Source organism: Oryx dammah, unplaced genomic scaffold (genome assembly GCF_014754425.2).
Source record: "Oryx dammah isolate SB20612 unplaced genomic scaffold, SCBI_Odam_1.1 HiC_scaffold_7, whole genome shotgun sequence".
Lineage (NCBI taxonomy): Eukaryota > Metazoa > Chordata > Mammalia > Artiodactyla > Bovidae > Oryx > Oryx dammah.
This window is the reverse complement of record NW_024070191.1, coordinates 19,011,518-19,037,750: the sequence shown is the minus strand read 5'-3', so window position 1 is coordinate 19,037,750 and position 26,233 is coordinate 19,011,518. Positions and strand designations below refer to the sequence as shown.

At 36.8% G+C, this 26,233-nt stretch overlaps 1 protein-coding gene across 2 annotated transcripts in view; it reads left to right on the top strand.

Annotated features, from left to right (window-relative positions):
• MICU3 (mitochondrial calcium uptake family member 3) overlaps positions 1 to 26,233 on the top strand; it is an 83,691-nt gene that overhangs the window by 19,880 nt on the left and 37,578 nt on the right. For both annotated transcript variants that reach the window (XM_040243160.1, XM_040243159.1), the window contains exons 2-4: positions 12,765 to 12,918; positions 16,666 to 16,697; positions 23,013 to 23,091. In XM_040243160.1, the coding sequence (XP_040099094.1) occupies positions 12,765 to 12,918; positions 16,666 to 16,697; positions 23,013 to 23,091 (265 nt within the window). The remainder of the gene's footprint in view (positions 1 to 12,764; positions 12,919 to 16,665; positions 16,698 to 23,012; positions 23,092 to 26,233) is intronic.

The following is a 26,233-nucleotide window of genomic DNA, read 5'->3' as shown; positions in this document are numbered from 1 at the left end:
GGATAACTGACTCGATGGATGTGAGTCTGCGTGAACTCCAGGAGATGGTGATGGACAGGGAGGCCTGGCGTGGTGCGACTCATGGGGTCGCAAAGAAAGAGTTGGACACGACTGAGCGATTGAACTGAACTGAACTTATTTTGCAACTAAAATATTTTATATAAACAGTACCTACCTTTTTATAATTTGTCTTTTAAGTTAATGTTTAAGACGTTTATCCATCTAGACACATGTACTTCTAGTTTATTTTCATTCCTGCATAATCCTCTACTATATGAATATTTCATTAAACCTGTATAACTTTCACAGTTTTATCTTATTGATGTTTTCATGATAAAGTTTTTACATTCTTTGTTTACTGAAATCAAAGTTAATAAGCACCTTCTTTGTTTAGTTACTCTTTTTCTTGTTTCTCCACTTGACCTATCCATTTCTAGTAAAGAAGTATTGACAGTAAAGAAGTATTGACATCTCAGCCATGATTGTGAGTTGATCAGATTGCATTCTTTTAACAGTTTTTTCACCATATAATTTTAAGCTCCTTTGTTCATGTGTGTAGTACCTTCTTGGTGAATCTTTCTTTGTCCCATTTAATGCTTTGGTTCTTAATTCTGTGTATTTTCAAACACTCTTGGTATTGTTTTATTCTTGTAAGGAACATTTAATAGTTTTTTTTTAAAAAACCACAATATGAGAGTTGCTCATTTTAATGGAGGAGTTTGACCCAATCTTGCCTATTATAATTGTGGACATGTTTGCATGCGTTCTTGCTGTATTATGTGTATGTGTTATTATCTCTTTCCCCTTATCACCTGGCATTAGATTGGTCTTTTCTTCCTTTATCATTTCTCTTCTCTAGTGCTTTGAGAATTATACATCCTATTTCCAGTCTCCAAGTGGTTACATATCACCTTCAGTTCAGTTCAGTCGCTCAGTTGTGTCCGACTCTCTGCGACCCCATGAATCGCAGCACGCCAGGCCTCCCTGCTCATCACCATCTCCTGGAGCACACTCAGACTCACGTCCATCGAGTCCGTGATGCCATCCAGCCATCTCATCCTCAGTCATCCCCTTCTCCTCCTGCCCCCAATCCCTCCCAGCATCAGAGTCTTTTCCAATGAGTCAACTCTTCTCATGAGGTGGCCAAAGTATTGGAGTTTAAGCTTTAGCATCATTCCTTCCAAAGAAATCCCAGGGCTGATCTCCTTCAGAATGGACTGGTTGGATCTCCTTGCAGTCCTAGGGACTCTCAAGAGTCTTCTCCAACACCACAGTTCAAAAGCATCAATTCTTTGGCGCTCAGCCTTCTTCACAGTCCAACTCTCACATCCATACATGACCACAGGAGAAACCATAGCCTTGACTAGACGGACCTTAGTCAGCAAAGTAATGTCTCTGCTTTTGAATATGCTGTCTAGGTTGGTCATAACTTTTCTTCCAAGGGGTAAGTGTCTTTCAATTTCATGGCTGCAATCACCATCTGCAGTGATTTTGGAGCCCCAAAAAATAAAGTCTGACAATGTTTCCACTGTTTCCCCATCTATTTCCCATGAAGTGATGGGACCGGATGCCATGATCTTCGTTTTCTGAATGTTGAGCTTTAAGCCAACTTTTTTGCTCTCCTCTTTCACTTTCAACAAACTGTATATATTTTAATACATACATCTGAAACTTGATATAAATTGGTATAAGAAAATTTACCAGTCCAAAAAAAAACAAATTACCATTCCAAAAAAAGACACATCGTTGAACATGTTTTCCTGTATCACCTTCCCCACTCCTGTTCAGTTCAGTTCAGTTGCTCAGTCGTGTCTGACTCTTTGCGACCCCATGAATCGCAGTACACCAGGCCTCCCTGTCCATCACCAACTCCCGGAGTTTACCCAAACTCATGTCCCAGGGATGGGGGAGCCTGGTGGGCTGCCATCTCTGGGGTCACACAGAGTCGGACACGACTGAAGCGACTTAGCAGCAGCAGAAGCCTGTCCATTGAGTCGGTGATGCCATCCAGCCATCTCCTCCTCTGTTGTCCCCTTCTCCCCCTGCCCCCAATCCCTCCCAGCATCAGGGTCTTTTCCAATGAGTCAACTCTTCGCATGAGGTGGCCAAAGTACTGGAGTTTCAGCTTCAGCATCAGTCCTTCCAATGAATAACCAGGACTGATCTCCTTTAGGATGGACTGGTTGGATCTCCTTGCAGTCCAAGGGACTCGCAAGAGTCTTCTCCAACACCACAGTTCCAAAGCACCAACTCTTCAGCTTTCTTTACAGTCCAAATCTCACATCCATACATGACCACTGGAAAAACCATAGCCTTGACTAGATGGACCTTTGTGGGCAAAGTAATGTCTCTGCTTTTCAATATGTTGAGCTTTAAGCCAATTTTTTCACTCTCCTCTTTTCACTTTCATCAAGAGGCTTTTTAGTTCCTCTTCACTTTCTGCCATAAGGGTGGTGTCATCTGCATATCTGAGGTTATTGATATTTCTCCCAGCAATCTTGATTCCAGCTTGTGCTTCTTCCAGCCCAGCGTTTCTCATGATGTACTCTGCATAGAAGTTAAATAAGCAGGGTGACAATATGCAGCCTTGATGTACTCCTTTTCCTGTTTGGAACCACTCTGTTGTTCCATGTCCAGTTCTAACTGTTGCTTCCCGACCTGCATATAGATTTCTCAAGAGGCAGGTCAGGTGGTCTGGTATTCCCATCTCTTTCAGAATTTTCCACAGTTTATTGTGATCCACACAGTCAAAGGCTTTGGCATAGTCAATAAAGCAGAAATAGAGGTTTTTCTGGAACTCTTTTGCTTTTTCCATGATCCACCAGATGTTGGCAATTTGATCTCTGGTTCCTCTCCCTTTTCTAAAACCAGCTTGAACATCTGGAAGTTCATGGTTCACGTATTGCTGAAGCCTGGCTTGGAGAATTTTGAGCATTCCTTTACTAGCGTGTGAGGTGAGTGCAATTGTGCGGTAGTTTGAGCATTCTTTGGCATTGCCTTTCTTTGGGATTGGAATGAAGACTGACCTTTTCCAGTCCTGTGGCCACTGTTGAGTTTTCCAAATTTGCTGACATATTGAGTGCAGCACTTTCACAGCATCATCTTTTAAGATTTGAAATAGCTCAACTGGAATTCACCTCCACTAGCTTTGTTCATAGTGATGCTTTCTAAGGCCCACTTGACTTCACATTCCAGGATGTCTGGTTCTAGGTGAGTGATCACACCATCGTGATTATCTGGGTCATGAAGATCTTTTTTGTACAGTTCTTCTGTGTATTCTTGCCGCTTCTTCTTAATATCTTCTGCTTCTGTTAGGTCCATACCATTTCTGTCCTTTATCAAGCCCATCTTTGCATGAAATGTTCCCTTGGTATCTCTAATTTTCTTGAAGAGATCTCTAGTCTTTCCCATTCTGTTGTTTTCCTCTGTTTCTTTGCATTGATCACTGAGGAAGGAAAAGAGTTATCAACTTGGTTTTTTAATAGTATGTTTTAATTTTTAAGGGAATCCTTATTTAACAATTACAGTAAGTTTTACAACCATATTCAGTCATTCATTTATTCAGCAAATATTTGAGAGGTTGCTCCAAGCCAGAAACTCTTCTAGGCACTGGGGAAGCAAAAGTGTACCAGTCAGACAAAAATTCCTGCCTTCATGGAATTTTTATTATCACAGAAGGCTGGAGATGGAAATTTTGGATTTGTCAGTATATTTATAATCTGTAAAGGCTAGATGAGATGATTAACGAAGTAAGTATAGATTCAAAAAAGAGAGGAAGTCCAAGGACTGGCCTAGGGCAGTATCAACAAAAGTACCAAAAAGGAACTGCCTGGGTAACAGAAAGGAAATGAGGAGTGGGTGGACTTGGACAGGAAAAATTGTTGCAAGGAAAAGAGAGTTATCGACTGGGTCAGATGCTGTAAGATGAATTGACCGAGAATTTACCTCTGGATTTAGCAACATGGAGGTCATCAGTGACCTTACAAGCAGTATTAGCGGAGTGGTGAATGGGAGAACTTGCTGAGAGGAAACCCGCTGTGACAAGCGGATGGAGAGGTGGGGCGGAAAGCTTCCAAGATGGGAGAAATGTGTGTGCACTGAAGGGAAGCACTCAGTGGGCATGGAAGAGGCAAAAACAGTGAGGTAGGAAAGGCAGGGGAGGTCACTGCTGGAGCAAGGCCCTAGAATAACAGGAAGAGGCTAGATGTACGTATCAACCGTGATTACTAACACCTCAGATAGGACGTTCACCTACCATCCTATCAAATGACGAGATGATATATGTGAAGGTTCTTTGTAAACTTATAAAAGAATCCTGTAGTGTAAGCTAATGTAACAGTGCAAGTGGAGACTTTAAAATAAGTGGTCTGTTACTTTTTTTTCCCAATGTGATGTCAGCCAGGGAAGTGCTTCTTGACTGATCTTCAGTTGTGTATATTTCCAAATGGACACATTTACCAAGCATCAAAACATTTCTCTTAGAGGACTTTGGGATTTTCCCACACTGAGAACTTGATGTTTAACCTTTCGACCACCCAACAAGCAAAGAAAATGTTACCCCTTTTATCTTCTTAGAAGCTTTTAAATCAGCCTGAAGCCATTTGAGAAAGCCAAATGTAATACTTCCATGAACATCTTTTTAGCTAGAATAAAAATAGATGTGAATAGAATCTCATGCACATCTCATAAGATTCTTGCCTAGAAAATAGAAAGTAAAGATCTAAATTCAAATAATATTTGCTTTTTAATGTTTTATAAAAATGTTGGTACAGTTGCCAATATCAGGTAGGGCCTCATACCAAATGATCACCATCCTACGTGAAATCAAATGCATGTTTTAATCATTCTTTACTTAAAAAAAAAATAGTACTGATTTGATTTCATAAAACATTTAAAAAATAAGCTACTAAGCATGAGTAATTGAAATAATTTTACTCAGTACAAATGGTTTTTATTTTTCCTTCTTCCATCCTCTGTTCTCAGGTCTCCAATTCTCAGCTGCTAAAAGGTAATGCATTTTATGGTGTTTAGATAATTGATATAATTGTTTCAGGTTACCTTTTTAGGTTATTATCAGCTTGTAGGCATCAGTTTCTCTAATTGTTAAGTAGTGAATCCTTTATCTGGCGTTTAATCTTGCCTCCTTGGGAAAACTAGACCTTACTACAGAGTAAATTTTCAAATTGCTGACCTGAAGTAACATGAGCCTGTGCCTTGGCAGTGAACCTTTGCTTTCTGTTATTCACAGGAAGGATAATGATGTGGCCTGAAGGCCCTCATTTCAGTACCTTAAGAAGCAACATCCAAGTACTAGTTGCAAAGGTCTGAGCTGGAAATTCCAGAGAAAATAATTGCATTGACACAGTATTTTTTTATTTCTTTTGGGAAGATGAGGTAATTGCAAATGTAACTTTTATCATTTCTATTGTTTCTTAAACCACTTGTCTTACTTATGTTGGCATAATTTAGAGGATCCACAGTTACCTGAAAATGATCATTATTTATTTTTATGACTAAATTATAACTGTTATTTTACAGGTATGTTTGAAAATTTTATTTCTGTATATATATATATATATGTATACACGTACATATTCTATTTTTGTAAGTAGCAAGACTGAGATTATAGAACTCGAATGTAGAATGTTTTACAATTTCTCAGTAAAATAAAAGATAGCATTTTTTTTAGAGCTAGAAAGAAGATTCTCTAAACATTTTCAGCAAACTTGAAAAGAATGTTAAACAAATCCCATGAAATAATTTCCTATAACGTGTAAAATGCAATTTCTCAGCAGCTGTAAAATGAAATGGCAATTTTGAAAAAAAAATTAAATTTTTTATACAATTTTTAAAGGTTACACTCCATTTACTATTATAGCAAAATATTGGCTGTATTCCCTGCATTGTGTTGCATTGTGCATCCTTGTAACCTATCTTACATCCAAGAGTTCGTATCTCACACTCCTCCGCCTCTATACTGTGCCTTCCTTCCCTCTCCCCACTGGTAACCACTAGTTTGTACTCTATATCTGTGAGTCTGCTGCTTTTTTGTTATCGTCAAGTCATCCTAAATTGCACCAAAACTCAGTGTACTCCCAAAGTATCAATGGAATTTTAAAAACAGAACCTGATAGATTAATTTCAAATCTCACGTAGAAGAAAAAATTGCATATCCGTCAGCAAAAGTATTTTTAAAAGATTGACAGTCATATGGAGTCTTGCTTTACCTAAAGTCAAAAACATGATCAAAAGCTATAGCAATTAAAGCATTATGGTATTTGAGTATGAAGAGACAAATCAGTCAGTGGAAGTGAACAGAAAGTATAAAAACCGACCCAAGTATTGATTTTCTGTTTTGCTCTCTATCCCATCAGATCCTCCAGCCAGATGAGCCCAGTCCTACCAGCTAATGATAACTAGAATGTTTTAGGATCAGGCTGGTTTGCTATGATCGCATGAGAAAATTGTTTTTTGCTTACTACCAATCTGTGGTTCATTTGAGCAGTGCCAACTTCATGGCAAAAAGATGGGGGAAAAGTGAAAACAGTGACAAATTTTATATTCTTGGGCTCCAAAATCACTGCAGATGGTGACTGCAGGCATGAAATTAAAAGACATTTGCTCTTTGGAAGAAAAGCTATGACAAACCTAGACAGAGTATATTAAAAGCAGAGACATCAGTTTGCCAACAAAGGTCCGTCTAGTCAAAGCTGTGGTTTTTCCAGTAGTCATGTATGGATGAGAGAGTTGGACCATAAGGAAGACTGAATGACAAATAATTGTTGCATTCAATTTGTGGTGCTGGAGAAGACTCTTGAGAGTCCCTTGGGCTGCAAGGAGATCCAACCAGTCAATCCTAAAGGAAATCAACCCTGAATATTCATTGGAAGGACTGAAGCTGAAGCTCCAATACTTTGGCCACCTGATGCCAAGAACTGACTCATTGGAAAAGATCCTGATGCTGGGAAAGATTGAGGGCAGGAGAAGAAGGGGTGGCAGAGGATGAGATGGTTGGATGGCATCACTGACTCAGTGGACATGAGTTTGGAGCAAGCTCCAAGAGATGGTGAAGGACAGGGAACCCTGTCCTGCTGCAGTCCATGGGGTGGCAAAGAGTTGGACACAACTTAGTGACTGAACAACAACAATGTATATTATTGCAACATGTGATTTATCACACTAAATTGAGCAGATGCAATGGAGGAACCTACAGAACTGCAGTAGCTGAAGGCCCTTTTAAGCACTCAGGCTCTGGTTATCTTTTTTATATGTAAATCATATTCTTCCCCTTTAGGATCTGTATATGTATACCAAATATATGTGTGTGTATATATATAGATCCCTTTTAGGGATAGAAATATATATTTATAAATATATGTATTAGTCTGGGGCACAAACTGTTCCCAAACTCCTCCCCACACCTTCTTTTAAGGTGATAAATAGAGCAGTAGGCACCTAATGCCATTATCAAAAATGACGGGTACTTCTGCTAAGGCAACAAGAGGTAGAACTCATACATACAGTGATGTTTTAATGAAAACCTTTAAGTCAGATTTTTTCTGAAACTGTTTCTTGTGTTCAAAGAATACAAATTGTTCCACAGTTCCACATGTTTTTTTTTCTTTCTTCCTTTCAACATAGGATAGAATAGAGGTGAAAACCACAGGCTATGACTAAAATTTTAGGGAAGTAGTGATTGCTTAAACAAAGGTAGTAGCAGTGGGTGGATGTGAGAAATTAGAGGGAGAACAACAGGCTTTGTTAATTGATTGTTGGTAGAAGTTAAGGAAAAGGAGGATTTGTCAGCATTAGTTCATAGGTAGATCAAATTACCAGCTGCAGCAGGCAGGCAGGCTTGGTGTGCTGGGACTAGGCCTAAGGAGGGATAGTTTGATGAGAAAGCAACAGGCACCTCATGGGCAGTAGTGGCAGCACCAGCTAAGGGCAGAAGTCACACATAAAGTGCATATTAAGTCACAGGAAATAGGCAAAAATTGTGGTTCTGGGTGTTAGATTGAAGCATAACTTCAGATTATGCAGAAGCAGTGAATGCCCCACATCGAGTGGTCCTCCTGGAAATTCACTGGAGATGAGTCATGGTTGATGGGGGCCACCTCGACCCAAGGAAATGGCTTAGCAAGAAGAAAACAGGAGAGTAAACTATGGTCACAGACAAGATTGGTTCCCCTGCCCAGAGAGGAAGAAAAAGCCCCTGAGATATAGATGCAGAAGGGGACTTAAGATGGTAGATGGATCCCTGAGGAGTATTCAAGGAAATTATTGCTCATTATTGACACTGAGTGATTGAGTGACTCCTTACCTATGTGCGCTTAGTCGCTCAGTCATGTCCTACTCTTGCGACCCCATAGACTGTAGCCTACCAGGCTCCTCTGTCTGTGGGATTCTCCAGGCAAGAATACCAGAGTGGGGTGCCATTTCCTTCTCCAGGGGATCTTCCCAACCCAGGGACTGAACCCAGGTCTCCTGCATTGCTGTCAGACTCTTTACCGACTGAGCTATGAGGGAAGCCCTCCTTACCCATTCAGTTCAGTTCAGTCACTCAGTTATGTCCGACTCTTTGCGACCCCATGAATATAACTTCCCAATACAAGGATGATCTGACTTTGCTGTTAACATACTGCTGAGCTAGCTTATCTCTGTTAACAGGTTGCTTTCTCTTTCTAAAGCACCATTTTCTTTCTTTTTTTTTAATTTTTATTTTTACTTTATTTTGCTTTACAATACTGTATTGGTTTTACCATACATTGACATGAATCAGCCACGGGTGTACATGAGTTCCCAAACATGAACCCCTCTCCCACCTCCCACTCCATATCATCTCTCTGGATCATCCCCGTGCACCAGCCCCAAGCATCCTGTATCCTGCATCGAACATAGACTGGCGATTCGTTTCTTACATGATAGTATACATGTTTCAATGCCATTCTCCCAAATCATCCCACCCTCTCCCTCTCCCACAGAGTCCAAAAGTCCATTCTATACATCTGTGTCTCTTTTGCTGTCTTGCATACAGGGTTATCGTTACCATCTTTCTAAATTCCATACATATGTGTTAGTATACTGTATTGGTGTTTTTCTTTCTGGCTTACTTCAGTCTGTATAATAGGCTCCAGTTTCATCCACCTCATTAGAACTGATTCAAATGTATTCTTTTTAATGGCTGAGTAATACTCCATTGTGTATATGTACCACAGCTTTCTTATCCATTCATCTGCTGATGGACATCTAGGTTGTTTCCATGTCCTGGCTATTATAAACAGTGCTGCGATGAACATTGGGGTACACGTGTCTCTTTCAATTCTGGTTCCCTCGGTGTGTATGCCCAGCAGTGGGATTGCTGGGTCATACTGCTACTGCTGCTAAGTTGCTTCAGTCGTGTCTGACTCTGTGTGACCCCATAGACGGAAGCCCACCAGGCTCCCCCATCCCTGGGATTCTCCAGGCAAGAACACTGGAGTGGGTTGCCATTTCCTTCTCCAATGCATGAAAGTGAAAAGTGAAAGGGAAGTCACTCAGTCGTGTCCGACTCTTCGCGACCCCATGGACTGCAGCCTACCAGGCTCCTCCATCCATGGGATTTTCCAGGCAAGAGTACTGGAGTAGGGTGCCATTGCCTTCTCCGTGCTGGGTCATAAGGCAGTTCTATTTGCAATTTTTTAAGGAATCTCCACACTGTTCTCCATAGTGGCTGTACTAGTTTGCATTCCCACCAACAGTGTAAGAGGGTTCCCTTTTCTCCACACCCTCTCCAGCATTTATTGCTTGTAGACTTTTGGATCACTGCCATTCTGACTGGTGTGAAGTGGTACCTCATTGTGGTTTTGATTTGCATTTCTCAGATAATGAGTGATGTTGAGCATCTTTTCATGTGTTTGTTAGCCATCCGTATGTCTTCTTTGGAGAAATGTCTATTTAGTTCTTTGGCCCATTTTTTGATTGAGTCGTTTATTTTTCTGGAATTGAGCTGCATAAGTTGCTTGTATATTTTTGAGATTAGTTGTTTGTCAGTTGCTTCATTTGCTATTGTTTTCTCCCATTCAGAAAGCTGTCTTTTCACCTTGCTTATAGTTTCCTTTGTTGTGCAGAAGCTTTTAATTTTAATTAGATCCCATTTGTTTATTTTTGCTTTTATTTGCAGTATTCTGGGAGGTGGATCATAGAGGATCCTGCTGTGATTTATGTCGGAGAGTGTTTTGCCTGTGTTTTCCTCTAGGATTTTTATAGTTTCTGGTCTTACGTTTAGATCTTTAATCCATTTTGAGTTTATTTTTGTGAATGGTGTTAGAAAGTGATCTAGTTTCATTCTTTTACAAGTGGTTGACCAGTTTTCCCAGCACCACTTGTTAAAGAGATTGTCTTTAATCCATTGTATATTCTTGCCTCCTTTGTTGAAGATAAGGTGTCCATAGGTGTGTGGATTTATCTCTGGGCTTTCTATTTTGTTCCATTGATCTATATTTCTGTCTTTGTAAAGCACCATTTTCTTTCTGTCATTACTTCACTCAAGAATCTCCTAAGGCCATTTTTGTTTTCTATCAGATTAAATCCTGGTTCTTTAGTCTTTCATTCAGAAAGACTGTTAACAGTTTATACACTTTTCCATGAATGCAAAACTTTTGTTGCAGGAAGATGATTTCCACCTTCAAATATGCTGTGTAAACCTAGAATGCTCATATCTCTTCCTGACATTAAAATTCATATGTTCTTCTTCCTGTGCTTAGTTGCTCAGTCATGTCCAACTCTTTGGAACCCCATGGACTGTAGCCTGCCAGGGCTTCTCTGTCCAAGGGATTCTCCAGGCAAGAATACTGGATTGGGTTGCCATGTTCTCCAAGCTATCTTCCCAGTCCAGGGATCAAATCCTGGTCTCCCACATTGCAGGCAGACTCCGCCGACTGAGCTACCAGGGAAATCTTCTTAAAGCCTTCTTACTAACCTCAATCTATTGTGCTTTTCTTCTATTTACTCTGACTTTCTTTTCCATGTTTGTACCTTTTGTCCCTCCAACTAGCATATTGTCCACCTATATAGATCCTAGAAAATCCCATGGACGGAGGAGCCTGGTGGACTGCAGTCTATAGGGTCACTAAGAGTCAGACACGACTGAGCGACTTCACTTTCACTTTTCACTTTCATGCATTGGAGAAGGAAATGGCAACCCACTCCAGTGTTCTTGCCTGGAGAATCCCAGGGACTGGGGGGCCTGGTGGGCTGCTGTCTGTGGGGTCGCAGAGACTTGGACACGACTGAAGTGGCTTAGCAGCAGCAGCATAGATCATAGGCCATTTAAAAAAGGCATTAAAATTTTTTTTTATTTGACTATTTCCATTATGTTTTAAAAAGTCTTAGTCTTCAGAGTAGTAGAAAAAAGATTAATAATTTGCCTGGCTTTTCATTTAATAAGGTATAACTTAGAAATATAAAATGTACTTTCCTTACTGAAAGTTCTTATGGTCCGTTTTGATACAACTTCTCAAAATAGTGGATGTTTAAATAACTTTAAGTTTGTACACAGTTTGGATAATGACTTAGAAGAGGCAATAAGGACATTAAGTTTGTCATCGTAAATAAGAATTTTTTTCTGATATAAAATGTTTTGTGTGAAATGTGCAAAGGTATAATTTCATACTGTTGATAGCCATGTAAATTGCCATAAGCTTCCTGGAAGCATCTCGATAATGTGTATGAAATGACTGTTTGACCAATCAAGTTTACTCCCAGGAATTAATCCCAAGGAATTATTTATAGATACATCTAAATATTTTCAAGGCTGGCCATTATGTTAATAACATTGTGTTATAGTAGTGAAATACTATACGTATTCAACCATGTGGAATGCATTAATTTAGTTAGGCAACAAATATTTACTATGAAATATTGCATAGTTACTAAAACTAGACTAGTGACATGGAAAAATGATATATTAATTAGTAAAAAGAATCAGATAACCGGACGGTATAGTATAACCCTGATTTTTTGGCAAAAACACCCATAAACAATTATAAGTTTTTAAATTCTGTCTTCTGAATTATATACAATAGCTATGCATTGCTTATGGAATCAGGAAAAAAAATTGTTTTGTTACAGTTCAAAGAAAATAAATGATAGAAATTATTTATCTACAAGGAAAGATTTTAAAATTAAGGAAAACAAAAGAGATTCCCTTCTCCCCATACACACACACTCGTCATTCTGCTTATCTTAACCTTGGGTAGAATTCAGAGTGAGCATTGGTGGTAACTCTACCGTAGTGATCTAGAGTTAGCAACTTCAGCACAAATCTAAACTCTGCCACTAAATGGTTTCCTTAGTGGTTGCCATGAACAGCCTATCAGGGTTTCCCTTTCTTCTTTTAGAAAATTAATAGACTACAGTGAAAGACTTGTAATTAAATAAGTAGGCCTATACAGAGAGTACATAGTAGGCATTCAACAAGTGTTGGTGTTCCTTCTGAAGAAACTACTAGCTCAGAAATTTAACGTTCTCTGAGACTGAAACTAAAGAAAGAAATCACAACTCCTTCAAAGAGCCAGTGTAAAGTCTTCAGAATCTGAATGATATTCATAGTAGGATATTCTGAACATTAATTCATTTTATTCATGTGGATATTTGTTTATGATTATGTATTTTCACCTTTTTTCTTTTGCTCTGCTAATTCCCTATCAACATAATTGAAGACATGTATCTTCTTGAAGGAGGTGTCACTTCACACAGTCTAGACTTATTTGCTTTCTTACCTTCAGGTTGCTGTTGGCAGAACAGAAGTCGAAGACCTGGACCTCTATGCCACATCTCGGGAAAGGCGATTTCGTTTATTTGCTTCTATAGAATGTGAAGGGCAGTTGTTCATGACTCCCTATGATTTTATTTTGGCTGTTACAACAGATGAGCCCAAAAGTAAGTATATTTATCAAGTTTATCTCAACAATGTTATAACATTTTTTCTTATCTCTATTTTTTAAAATTGTGGAGCAGTGTAAGTTTTTCAGAACAACTAACCAAGTAATGTGGTACTTCAAAAGATACTATGCTTTGATGTTTTGATACAGTGTATCAAAAGATACAATGTTACCAGACTAATACTTCTTATAAACCCCTACTGGTATCTTTTCTCTTCAGAAATTTCATTTGTGCCCTCTTTCTCAGTACATCAGACTGAACACCCACCTTATTTTTAATATTCTTGATAAAGGTTCTTATTCTGCCAAATCAGTTCTTATATCCAGCCTGGACAGAAAAACTCCGAGAACTGGCTTTGCAGTTAGACTTGGACAAGAATTCTTCCTGTATCTCTTCTATCTCATGGTTCCTGCAGTGTAAATGGAGATTGATTGTTTCTCACTTTTCCATGTGCTAGGGCAGTGGTTCTCAAACTCTGGCATTATGTACATTCTTACAGAGTCACTTTAATGGCTGACTTAATAGAAGACATCTGGATTCTTATATCTACCTTTGTGTTCAATTTGTTGCAGTGTTTGTTTTCAGAAAGTGTTGACAAATGAACAAAATCTGCCTAACAGATATATAGAAGGAGGAAAAGGGAAGGGTATTACAAAAACCTTTTCAAATAATCATAGATATTCTTCTTTGGTATTATATCAATACTTGGCTGCTGATAGTTTCTTAAAGTTTAGTTGCATTGTGGACTCTGACATTTTTGTCAAGGATTTTGTTAAAATCCTTTGGCCTACATTACATATTTGAATGGCTCTTTTTTCTTTATATTGATATAATTTTGTACTATCCGCTGGAAAATATTGGTTCATTAAATTACACTGATCTGTCAAATGTTGCCATATTACATTGTACAATGTTTTTTAAAAATCACATTCACTAATACCATCAGAATCTTATCAGAAAAGTCTTTGCTTGTTGGAAAGCTGTCAAATGCATGGTGTATACAAGCTTTCCAAAATTTTAATTTTCACTTGAAATCTCAGATGTTATTATTGACAACAAATATTGTCAGGTGTTTTCTTTAAGCAAGAAACTCAGATTAACATCAGTTTATTTTTTAAATTTAATTAATTTATTTTTTATTTTGTATTGGGTATAACCGATTCACAATGTTGTGATGGGGTGGATAGTAAAGGGCCACAGCCGTGCAAATACATGTATCCATTGTCCCCCAAACTCCCCTCCCATCCAGGCTGACATATAACATTGAACAGAGTTCCATGTGCTATATATAGGACCTTGTTGATTATCCATTTTAAACAGAACAACAGTGTGTATAGGCAACCATAAGTTCATTCCCTAAGTCTGTGAGTCTGTTTTTGTTTTGTAAGTAGTTCATTTGTATCATTTCTTTTTAGATTCCACATATAAGAAATGTCATATGTCATTGATATTTTTCCTTCTCTGTAAACATCAGTTAATTTCTAATCAGTACTTCTAAGCTGTAATTAAGAATGATAACTAAAAATCAAGGTATTTGTAAAAACTTTTTTTTAAAGTATAGGGCTTTAAAAAGAAATATTTACCTCAAAAAAGAAAATATGCTTTAGAGATGGAATATTAAATCATATACATATCAAAGTAGCATATTAAAATTAGATAGACTTGTGTTTAGACCTTGGCATTTTTTATGAGCTTTGAGAACCTCTGTTTATTCATTTATAAAAGTGAAAGTAAAAAAGTCTTAGGTTTTTTGAGGATTGAATGATATCAGTTATATTTAGTGTAATACCAATATAGAGTAGGAACTTAATAAGCTTTGCTAGGTGTCATTGTTATCATCATCATTATCACTTGAATTCAGAACTGTTATTTTTTAAAATCCTTAATTTTATGGCAACGTCAACAGGAAAATGCTATGCCATGTAAACATTTGCTTAATAATTATCATTCAAATAAATGTTAATTGAGATATATGTCAGATCACTAATTATAACTTTATGTTTGAAATCAAGGAAATTTAGTTTACCTATTTATATAGAACCTAAAAGGTAAAATTTCCATCTAGAACTAAAATAAGCAATTATTTCATGTAGCTTCGAGTATTTGTTAATTTTAAAGAATTTATTGTTTAAAAAGTTTAGACTTATAAAATTATTAAAAATATAATGAACATCAACCTATAGCCTAAGAAATAAAATATGTCCAAAAGAAGGAAGTTTCTCTTCACCTTATATATGCAGTAACTTCATTTGAAATAAAGAATTTAGAAAATCAGAAAACCCTTTGAAGAACAATCTTAATGGCTCTTTAGTTTTATTTTTTAAAAAGCTAGTAATACTGAACACGGTGACATATCCGGCAGAATGAATATGTCTTTTGTGAATAATTGACCCTGGAAATCTCATAAACCCTACAAAACTCAAGAGTGTCTAACTTCCTCTTCTGATAAATACCTTCTGAACATTGCATAGGAGCATATGCATGTACTTTTGTACCATTTATTTTTCTTCCTTTCTTACTGCTATATTTCAAAAGCAACAGAATAATAAAATTATTTACATTATTATGTTCACTATGTAAAGGAAGATGTCTATGAAGTGAATGTATAAATTATTATAATTAGGGTTAAATGCTGAAGTCTACCTTATAGACCTGTGATTTTAATCACTTGATTACAGGGTTCCATATTAACTATCTTAGGTAAAGAAAGGATGTTGTTACTGCATAGAGAAGAAGACTATCTTCATAGAAATCAGTTTGCTAAATTTTACAATATAGTTCTTCCCTTGTGATCTTAAAATGACTTATTACATTGCTTAAAAGAGAGAAAAGTACAGAGCAAAAAATGCCTATCTTATAATCTTGAATTTGATATATTATTTATATTAACTATGGTTAATTATATAGAAAAACCCACATGACCATGGAGAAAAAATATTGCTTGTCATTATTGTACTGTAGCTGAAATAGTTAATATTTACTAGTTGCTAATACAGCTGTTTTATAGGACTTAATCCATCCAAACCTGGAGATAATTCTTGGACAGGCATTATATATTCACAGTGTTCAAATCTGAGCAAAGAAACAGCAGTGTTGACTGCACTTATTTTAATATTATAAGACTTATGGTGTTTGAGGTCTTCAGGGATGTGAGGAGAAATCAGAAAGAGAAAGTGACCTCCGGTATTTTATTCAACTGTAACATTCTTAGAGAAAAAGAGTGGAAAACAGGCCGAGTCTTTCTAGAACATCGCCTGTTCTCTCCTTCATCTCTTTTTATCTTTGCCCTGTCCTTCCCATTCACTGTACAGAAACCCAATCTTTGAATTGTAATCAGAGATACTAACACAGCAGAGATCACAGGTAACACCTTGAAATTATAATTTCTCTATTACTTTATATTCTAACAACATTTAATGAATATCATTATTTGGGTTTTAAGCCCATAGGATATTTAACTTGGAGTAAGTTAATTTACTTTGTAAATCCAGAAATCCCCAAAGTGAGATGATGATTATGGAAAATATGTTTTCTACTCCACTGATATTATTGTGAATAATTTATAGTACATGAGACAAATACAAAATGTATAACATACATAGTTCCACATCTTGAAGTTAAAAAAAACTTTGCCTTTTAGATATAAAAGTCAGTGTCATGAGTTATGATGTAGATGGTTACTGGATTTTTATATACATTACATGAAGTATTTATTATCCACTTTTTTATGTTTGTTTTTTATAGTTGCTAAAACATGGAAGTCACTTTCCAAGCAGGTAAGTTAAAGCTCTTGCTATACATATGCATGCACACAATTAAATGTGTGTGTGTATATATGTATACACACACACATATATATATTTATGATGCGTACATTGTGATATATACACGTATAAATATACATAAAGCTAAACTCAAAGGAGATTATTGGCAAATTTTGCTAAATTAAATATTAAAAATTTTGGCACACAAAAGACAGTGTCAACAATGTTAAAAGAGGTATGACATGTGGGAGAATATGCTTGCAACCTATGAACAGAAAAGGCTAAGTATCTTATAATTATATAGTATTCCTGTAAATCAATATATAAAAGATAATCAATAAGAAAATAATGGATGGCCATAGCCAGAGAGGCCAATAAATGTATGTAATCAGGGATATGCAGACCTCACTAGTAATCAGGGATACGCAAATTAAACCAACTATATGATACTGTTTTACACCCATCCAGTAGTCAGCTTCCAGAAATCTAACAATACCAGTAATTATCAAGGATAGAAAGGAGGAACCAGGCGAGAATGTAAGTTGGTATTTTCTCTTTTGAGAGAAATGTGGGAATATCTTATGCATATCAAAAATTCTACTTCTAGATATGTTTATAAGAGAAACATTTGCATGCTTATACCAGGAGTCCTGAAAAAATCAGAAACAATATAAATGTCAATTAGTAGAAGATTAATAAAAGAATGTGAAGTAGGCATATGAAGGACAAATGAAGAAGAGCTAAAATGAGTAATACATAAGACCTATGTTTATCAACATGAATAGGCCTAAAAACATAGGGTTGAATAAAACAGCACATTGTAAAATAATATAAACTGATTTTTCTTAACATGCAAAGACCTTTTGGGGGCATCCATAAAGTCAAGACTATCTTCATAATAAACGGAGAAGTTACTTGTTCTGTTACTCTCATTCTCTCACAAGGGTACAGTGGAGTTTTCCAGAGTTTTCATGATGAGTGATGAAATCATCACTCTGAGAGATAATAGAATATGTGCTTATGTACTTTTGCAGTTTAAAAATATATTGTTTCTTGGGAATATATCATTTCCCTGGTTGCACAGTGGTTAGGGCACTTCCTTGGTGGCTCACTTGGTAAAGAACCCACCTGCAATGCAGGAGACCCGGATTTGATCCCTGGGTCAGGAAGATTCCCTGGAGGAGAATATGGCAACCCACTCTAATATTTTTGCCTGGGAAATCCAATGGACACATGAGCCTGGCAGGCTAAATCAATGGGGTCACAAAGAGTCGGACATGACTTAGTGACTAAACTACCACCACCACAGTGGTCAGGACTCAGCACTTTCACTGCTGAGGTCTCACGTTCAATCCCTGGTCAGGAAACTAAGATTCCACAAGCGATGGGGTGTGACCAATAAGAAAAGTATCATTTCTATTTCCACACACATTAAATATAATTAAATGTAATTCACATAAGCAATATTTCTTCTGGATTCACAGGATTTAAGAACATAAAAAGTTACTCAGAACTGCTGTATAGCCATTAAAATGAAAATGAAGAATGTTTGGCAGGAAAATATGATCATGATATATTAAGTGCAAAGAGTAAGTTATAAAACTTTACATAGAAAATTATTCAATATTTACAACAAGAATGAATAAATAGATAAAGAATGAAATTAAAATTTTAATTGTGGTTAATCCCTGGATCACAATCTGTTTTTATTTTCTGCACTTCCTAATTTTCCTATAACATATATATTAAGTATTTACTTAAAAATGGATAAGAAAGCTGTGGTACATATACACAATGGAGTATTACTCAGCCATTAAAAAGAATATATTTGAATGAGTTCTAATGAGGTGGATGAAACTGGAGCCTATTATACAGAGTGAAGAAAGCCAGAAAGAAAAACACCCATACAGTATACTGACGCATATATATGGAATTTAGAAAGATGGTAACGATAACCCTGTATGCGAGACAGCAAAAGAGACACAGAGATATAGAACAGTCTTTTGGACTCTGTGGGAGAGGGCGAAGGTGGGATGATTTGGGAGAATGGCATTGAAACATATATAATATCATATATGAAATGAATAGCCAGTCCAGGTTCTATGCGTGATACTGGATGCTTGGGGCTGGTGCACTGAGACGACCCAGAGGGATGGTACAGGGAGGGAGGAGAGAGGGGGGTTCAGGATGGGGAACACATGTATACCTGTGGCAGATTCATGTTGATGTATGGCAAAACCAATACAATATTATAAAATAATTAACCTCCAATTAAAATAAATAAATTTATATTAAAAGGAAAAAAATTGTACTCAAGAAAATTGTATAAATCCTTTAAAAGGCATCTATAATTTTAGGTAAATGAATTCAATCCAGCAAATATTTATTTAGTCCCTACTTGCAGTACTGCAATTTAATTCTGATACTGACCATCCAGAGTTAGCATCAGATCCCACAGATTTAAGGACCCAGTCCTCCAATAGATTGCCCTCATTTCAGATGCCAGCTGCATTTCAAGGGATTCCAGACCACGCACACTTCTGACCAAGTGGCTACAAATTCAGATAGTTCCCGCAACTTCCCTCAAGTTTAATAATTTGTTAGACAGACTCATAGAACTCAGAAACATTCTACACTTCGATTTCCAATTTATAATTATCATTATAAGGGAACAAATCAGTTCAGTTTGGTTCAGTTCAGTCACTCAGTTGTGTCCGACTCTTTGCAACCCCATGAATCACAGCACGCCAGGCCTCCCTGTCCATCACCAACTCTCAGAGTTCACTCAGACTCACATCCATCGAGTCGGGGATGCCATCCAGCCATCTCATCCTCTGTTGTCCCCTTTTCCTCCTGCCCCCAATCCCTCCCAGCATCAGAGTCTTTTCCAATGAGTCAACTCTTCGCATGAGATGGCCAAAGTACTGGAGTTTCAGCTTTAGCATCATTCCTTCCAAAGAACACCCAGGGCTGATCACCTTATAATGGACTGGTTGGATCTCCTTGCAGTCCAAGGGACTCTCAAGATGGTTTTCATTCCAATCCCAAAGAAAGGGAACAATTCAAGGCCAGCCAAAGGGAGAGACACATGCAGCAAGGTGTAGGAGGGTTCCAAACACAGCTTCTGTGCCTTCTCCCTGAGGATCAGGGTATAGCCCCATCCTGGCACACCCAAGTGTTTACAAACCTGAAAGCTCTGCTGAGCTTGGTGTCCAGAGTTTTTATTGGGGGTTTCATCGCATAGCTGCGATTGATCAAATCATTGACTACACAAATGAATTCAATCTCCATTTCTTCTCCTCTCCTCTCCCCTCCCCAGAGGTCAGGCTAGCTCATACCCCCAACCCTTGAGTCACGGGGTTGTTTTTGAAGGTCAGCCCCCATCCTGATTCTTCTCCTAGGCATACACTTTGGTGTGGTCTAAGGATATGGAGTGTTGCTCCCAGAAACCAAGGACAAAAGCCGATCAAATTTTCTGTCTTCAATATTACTGCCTTTAGGAGACTAAGATAGGCTCTGGCAGTGGGGAGAGAGAGTCCGAGCCTGAGTGGAAATACAAATTTTAATAAAATTTTAAAGTCTCTAAAATTGATATGAAAGATCAATGTGTCAGTTGGATGATCTAGACCAGACAGAACTAAATTATTACAAAAATAAACTTCTTAGAGTGAGTAAGGATCTGGCCAGTCACTGATTAATTGTGTGATCCTGGGTGAGTTACTTATCTTCTTTAAGATGCAGTAATATATGCAGAAGGAGAATTAATTTTTAGAATTAAAAGAAGTGTGTAATAGCCCATTGCTAAGCACACAGAAGAAACTCAAATAAAAGGTAGCTCTGATTTTTTGGTCTTAAATTTTTGCTGAGCAGAAGAAATGGAGTTTAATACAAGGAAAGAGTTCAAAGGGAGAAAGAGAGGTAATATCAATATAATAGAGACAGTATAAATGAAAGTGTATAAAGTATACTCAGAACACTTTTTAATCTCCTGTTTTAACAAAAATCTTCATGAATTTACTGTTGTTTAAACATTAAGCATCATTAGTCGTTGTGAATTCTGACCTCTGTGCCATTGCTATCCTAGTGAGACAGTACTCAGCATTGGTGGCATCTGTTACCTGCCGTGCGGAAATAACAGTACAAAGGAAGTGAGAGCAAGGACTCACAGATGGACTTCAGGGCCTCTATAAATCCCCTAAAAATACCTCTCCTGCCTTTGGCATCCCAACGATTCCCTATTTGTCTGCTAACTCAGCTCAGTAATGAAAAAGATGGTTTATAAATGTCATAGGGCTTTTTAAGGTACAACGACATCGGGAAAGGGGGGAAGATCCCTTGGAGGAGGGCACAGCAACCCACTCCAGTATTCTTGCCTGAGAATCCCATGGACAGCATTTTGATATACATGGGCTATGGTCCACATGGTCGCAAAGAACTGGACACGACTGAAATGACTTAGCACACACATCAGAAAGGATTGGTCTAAAGTGCTTCTCAAACTTGTACATAAAAGTCATTCGTAGATCTTGTTAAAAGTAGATTCTGGTTCAGTAGGTCTGGGATGAGATCTGAGATTGTGCATTTCTAACAAGCTGTATGGCAAGGTAATGATGCCAGGGCCTTTTAGGGAACCAAACTTTTGAGTAGCAAAAATCAGATCTGGAAAAGAAGCACTTCCTAGTGTTTGTTTTTCAGTGTGTTACTTAGCAGACTAATTTTTTTAAATTTTAAATTGTTTCAAGTTATCTCACCAAATCCTTTAATAATTTTTCACAATTAACCTATTTATAATTTTCACTTAGTTGCTCTTAATACAAATATGCACAATAAATACAAAATTGTTTTAGTATCTGAGTAATGAGTCAAATGTTTAAATTTTCCAAAATAGTCCCACTTCTGCTTGGTTTAAAAAAAAAAAAAAGCTGACTAATCAGCAGTTGGAGTGTATATTTACAGCATATTTAGGTTAAAATTAGGAAAAAATTGCAACAGTGACCGTAATAACTCAATAGCCAATTTTCCCACTTCACCTGATGTTGTCATTCTTTAAGTCACTATAAAATACTCTTCATTCTTTCCGAGTATAATCTGTTGCCCAGTTGCTTCATCCACCCCAGAATTGCCTAAATCCAAATGGGCTACAGAAAACAGACAGTATGTGCAACCTGCTGATCATATCTGACCTGCATTAGGCGTGTACCATTTCTTATGGCTTCCATGGAACCATCCTTTACTAACTGGCCCCAGAACTTAAATTCAGTGTTTTATCTTAATTAGATTATCATATATACACACATATAATATATATATGTGGTGGTGCTGGTGCTCAGTCGTGTCCAACTCTTTGCAACCCCATGGACTATAGCCAGCCAGGCTCTGTCCATGGGATTTTCCAGGCAAGAATACTGGAGTGCATTGCCATTCCCTACTCCAGGGCAACTTCCCTACCCAGCAATCAAACCTGCGTCTTTTACATCTCCTGCATCGGCAGGTAGATTCATTACCACAGGCACCGCCTAGGAAGCCCTGCAGTCCCCCACAGAAGAAAAGTGGGAAAAGAGAAATAAGTGAAACAAAATTGGTAAAACATTAATAGCTGCTAAAGGTAGGAAGTAATTATATTACTCTCTCATAATGTCCACAACACAGTTAAAAAAAAAAATTAAATGGTTTTGGTGTACATTCAGTCTGTGCCTTATCTTACTAGTGATTTTTTAGGAGGTAGTTAAGGTCCTCCCCTAAAGAAAAATCTAGTCATTCCACTTAGCCTAAAGAGGTGCTGCTGCTGCTAAGTCACTTCAGTCATGTCCGACTCTGTGTGACCCCATAGATGGCAGCCCACCGGGCTCCTCAGTCCCTGGGATTCTCCAGGCAAGAACACTGGAGTGGGTTGCCATTTCCTTCTCCAGTGCATGAAAGTGAAAAGTGAAAGTGAAGTCGCTTAGTTGTGTCTTAGTGATCCCATGGACTGCAGCCTACCAGGCTCCTCCATCCATGGGATTTTCCAGGCAAGAGTACCAGAGTGGGTCGCCATTGCCTTCTCTGAGGAAGCCCTATATATCCCCAATTAATACATTTATCTGAAATTTTTGGTAGCTCTAACTGAATTTAATGTAGCATCTTTATCACTCATTTTTACTTTTATACTTTTGGTCAAATATTGGGTTTTACTGTTGAATGGACCACAGAGATAGTAGTATAAATACAGCCATTATCTGAGGTCTTCTAAGCAGAGAATTTTTTTGCATTGGCATTTAAATATTTTTGGTCTATTTTATAAATAAGTGGCTTACCTGTTAATCAGTATAATGATACTTTATATAACAGGAATTAAATCAAATGCTATCAGAAACACCACCAGTTTGGAAAGGATCATCAAAGCTATTTCGAAATCTTAAAGAAAAAGGTAAGTTAACTTTAGTATTTATGTATTTTAGTACTGACACGGTATTGCTTATACTATTTATACATGTATATTTTCCTCATGCTTAAATAACTTTACAGTTATATATGTCTGTGTACAGAGAGAAAAAAACTAAAAAGAAAAATACCAAAATATTAATAATGAATGTTTCTTGATAGTCAGGTTAAGGGTGGTTTTTATGTTACTTTATTTATGATACATTATTCATATCTTCTAACAAAGTGAACTTTAACAGTTTAAAAAAACCCTTTTTAACCATATTGAGAAGTATACATTATATTTACCTACAGAAAGTATTTTTCAGAAATACTGATTTCCAAATATATTTTTTCTTCTTTCTGTTTACTTCCAGGGGATTACAGATTTTCTTAAATTTAATCAGTATGAAAAGCTTATTGGATATATCTTTTGGCTGTACAATTTGAGCATTTTTTTAAGACAAAACTCACTACAAAATCCAATTGTTTCAACTTACTGTATTACCCACATCTATATATATGTTAACTCATTAATTCATGTATGTCCTTGCAATCAAATTATATAGCTGTTATTGCAATTTTCTTTTACAGTGTACTTTTTATAAATATTTATAGTAGAAACTAATCAATATAATCTCTTTAATCTTATCAAGGAATGTTTTTTAGAAATATATATTTTTATATTCAAGTATAAGAATATACAAAATAAAAATATAAAGCAATTATATAAACTTACCTTTTTCTTTTCTATCACTTAACCAATATTGGTTTGAAAATAATATATTTAATATGAAGATAAATACTTTAAAAGAGTAGTTATAATTCATATATGTTTATCTAAGTATAATTAGAAATTCAAATTGCTTGTACCTAGATATCATGGACTCTGGATGGAGGAGACACCTTATCTTTAATTGTAGGCTTTTCATAACTAGGGTTTATATATCTTTGTGAAGTCTGGGCTACAATATCTTTAAAGTTCTTAGAAATTTTTTTCTGGAAATTGTGTTAAAGATTGCCATTCAAATCTTAGAGTGGAATGATAGGATCAAGAAAGTTCAAAGCTCAGAAGAACGGGGTAAATTGGTGAATGTAAAAAGTATTTCCTTGATACCTCTCATGGGAAAATAAAATTGGATCAAATATAATCTAAGAAAGATAAATGGATGGAAGAAGGAAATTCTTTTTAGTTAAAGGGAGGCTTAAATCTGGAAGCTATAGCTTTAGGCAAGTCCTAATCCTACTTAAATTGTATGCAGATTTGTACTTTTTTCAGGGAAGATAATGTATTCAATGCTATCCAATAGAACTGTCCACAGTGGCCGGAATGTCCATATCCCTAGAGTCCATAGCCTTGAGTCAGTTGTGGCTATTGAAAAACCTGAAATGGGGCTGCTGTATCTGAGGAATTGAATTTTAAATTTTACTTACTCTTAATTATTTCTAAATTTAAGTAGCCCTGTGTGGTCAGTGGCTACCCTGTAGAACAGTGCAGATCTATGTCATAGTGATGGGATTATCAAGGTAACCCATGTACCCAAGTTTTAGAACCATTGGGTTAGGTAGAGAGTTACAGTCTTATTTCTTAATAAAGAGATTAGGTGGAAGAGGAATCTTAGAGCTAAGTTTTTAGAGCTGTTGAAGACTAACTTACAAAGAATTCTATCAGCTTAAAATACAACCCAGCAAGAAAATGTTAGACAGTTTTACAAAAATTTAATTGGTATGTAACATTTATGGAAACATGAATTACACAGACTTAGTTATAATAGCCAGCTGTAATGTATCAGGATATAGGAAATAAACAGTGTGGTGCTTTTAAAGGAACTTCTCTTAGAATTTTTAAAATTGAACTTTCAAAGGAAACCTAGTTGGCATCTTTCTTATCCTCTTTTTCTAAAGATCACAAGTTTACTATATGCTTAGCGTTTACCATTATTTTATTTTTGACTCTGGGTGACCTTAAAACAAATTGAAAGATTAGTCTTAATGATTCTCCATTTTTGTAATTAAAAGCATGAATCTACAGTTCATGTTTAGTAGTATTTTCTCTTCTCCTTGACCATTTTTATTAAATTTTATCATGAACTTCTCACTTTGTTTTTCTCTGCTGTGGATGACATCACCTAAAAACCAAAAACTCGAAACACCTCAAAAGCTCTGTACTTCCAACAAGTGTCTACTGCAGTACTCATGATCAAGACACCTACTGTTAAGTAATCCTTCACTGACGGGACTCTTGAGTTGATTACCAAGTAAAAGATGTACAGTAGATATTGAACTTCTTTTCACTGACTGGCATCTCTTGTGTATTCCGCCACATCAGTTAGAACAAGTCAGTGAGACTGGATTGTGGAGATACAGAGCCCATTTCCAATTCTTTTTTTTTTTTTTGAGGGATCCCTATGGAATCTAGGTATTGTATCTTTATACACATTGACCATTCCAGAATCTTTCTCCCATAACATTCATGGCAATCAACCAGAACTATGTCTATAGGTCACAATATTCTAGTATAAACAAAAGACGGGAATGTTTTCAGGCCTCCTAGCTCGGTCCCTTCACCTCTCCTGACAGACCGCCTGACAGTGCCTCCTCTTCTCTTTGTTCTGAAACAAAGAGGATAGCCTCAAAGAACATCAGGTAAAGTGGAGTTTTAAGGTTTACGATCTGATCATTTAAGAAATTTTATACTGTTTTACCAAACATGAGGACTGTCTTGTATCTGGATAAGTATTGGCTTATTCCTGATTTTAATTTTCTCAGGATCTGCTTGGAAAATCAATTAAGCCATTAATTCTAGTTTTGGGTGTCATCATTCAAGAGCAAGAATTTGAGTAACAGAATGTATATTTTTATTTACTTTAAACAAACTCCTTTTAAAGTTTATAATTATGAGATTACAGAGAACTCAGGATGCAATATGCAGAAAGTGTAAGCCATTTAATTAAAATTAAAATTTCTTAGACTTAATAGAAGCATGAGATGTGTCAAGAATAATGAATGATAACTTAAAGGCAGAAAAGTAATAACTATAGAGTTGTATTTTTTGAGTGCAATACAGCAGTCAGATCTCTAAGCAAGAATATCTAAATGTTTTATTCAAGGATGTCTAAGAAGTCATTAAGCACTTCACAGAGTTAACC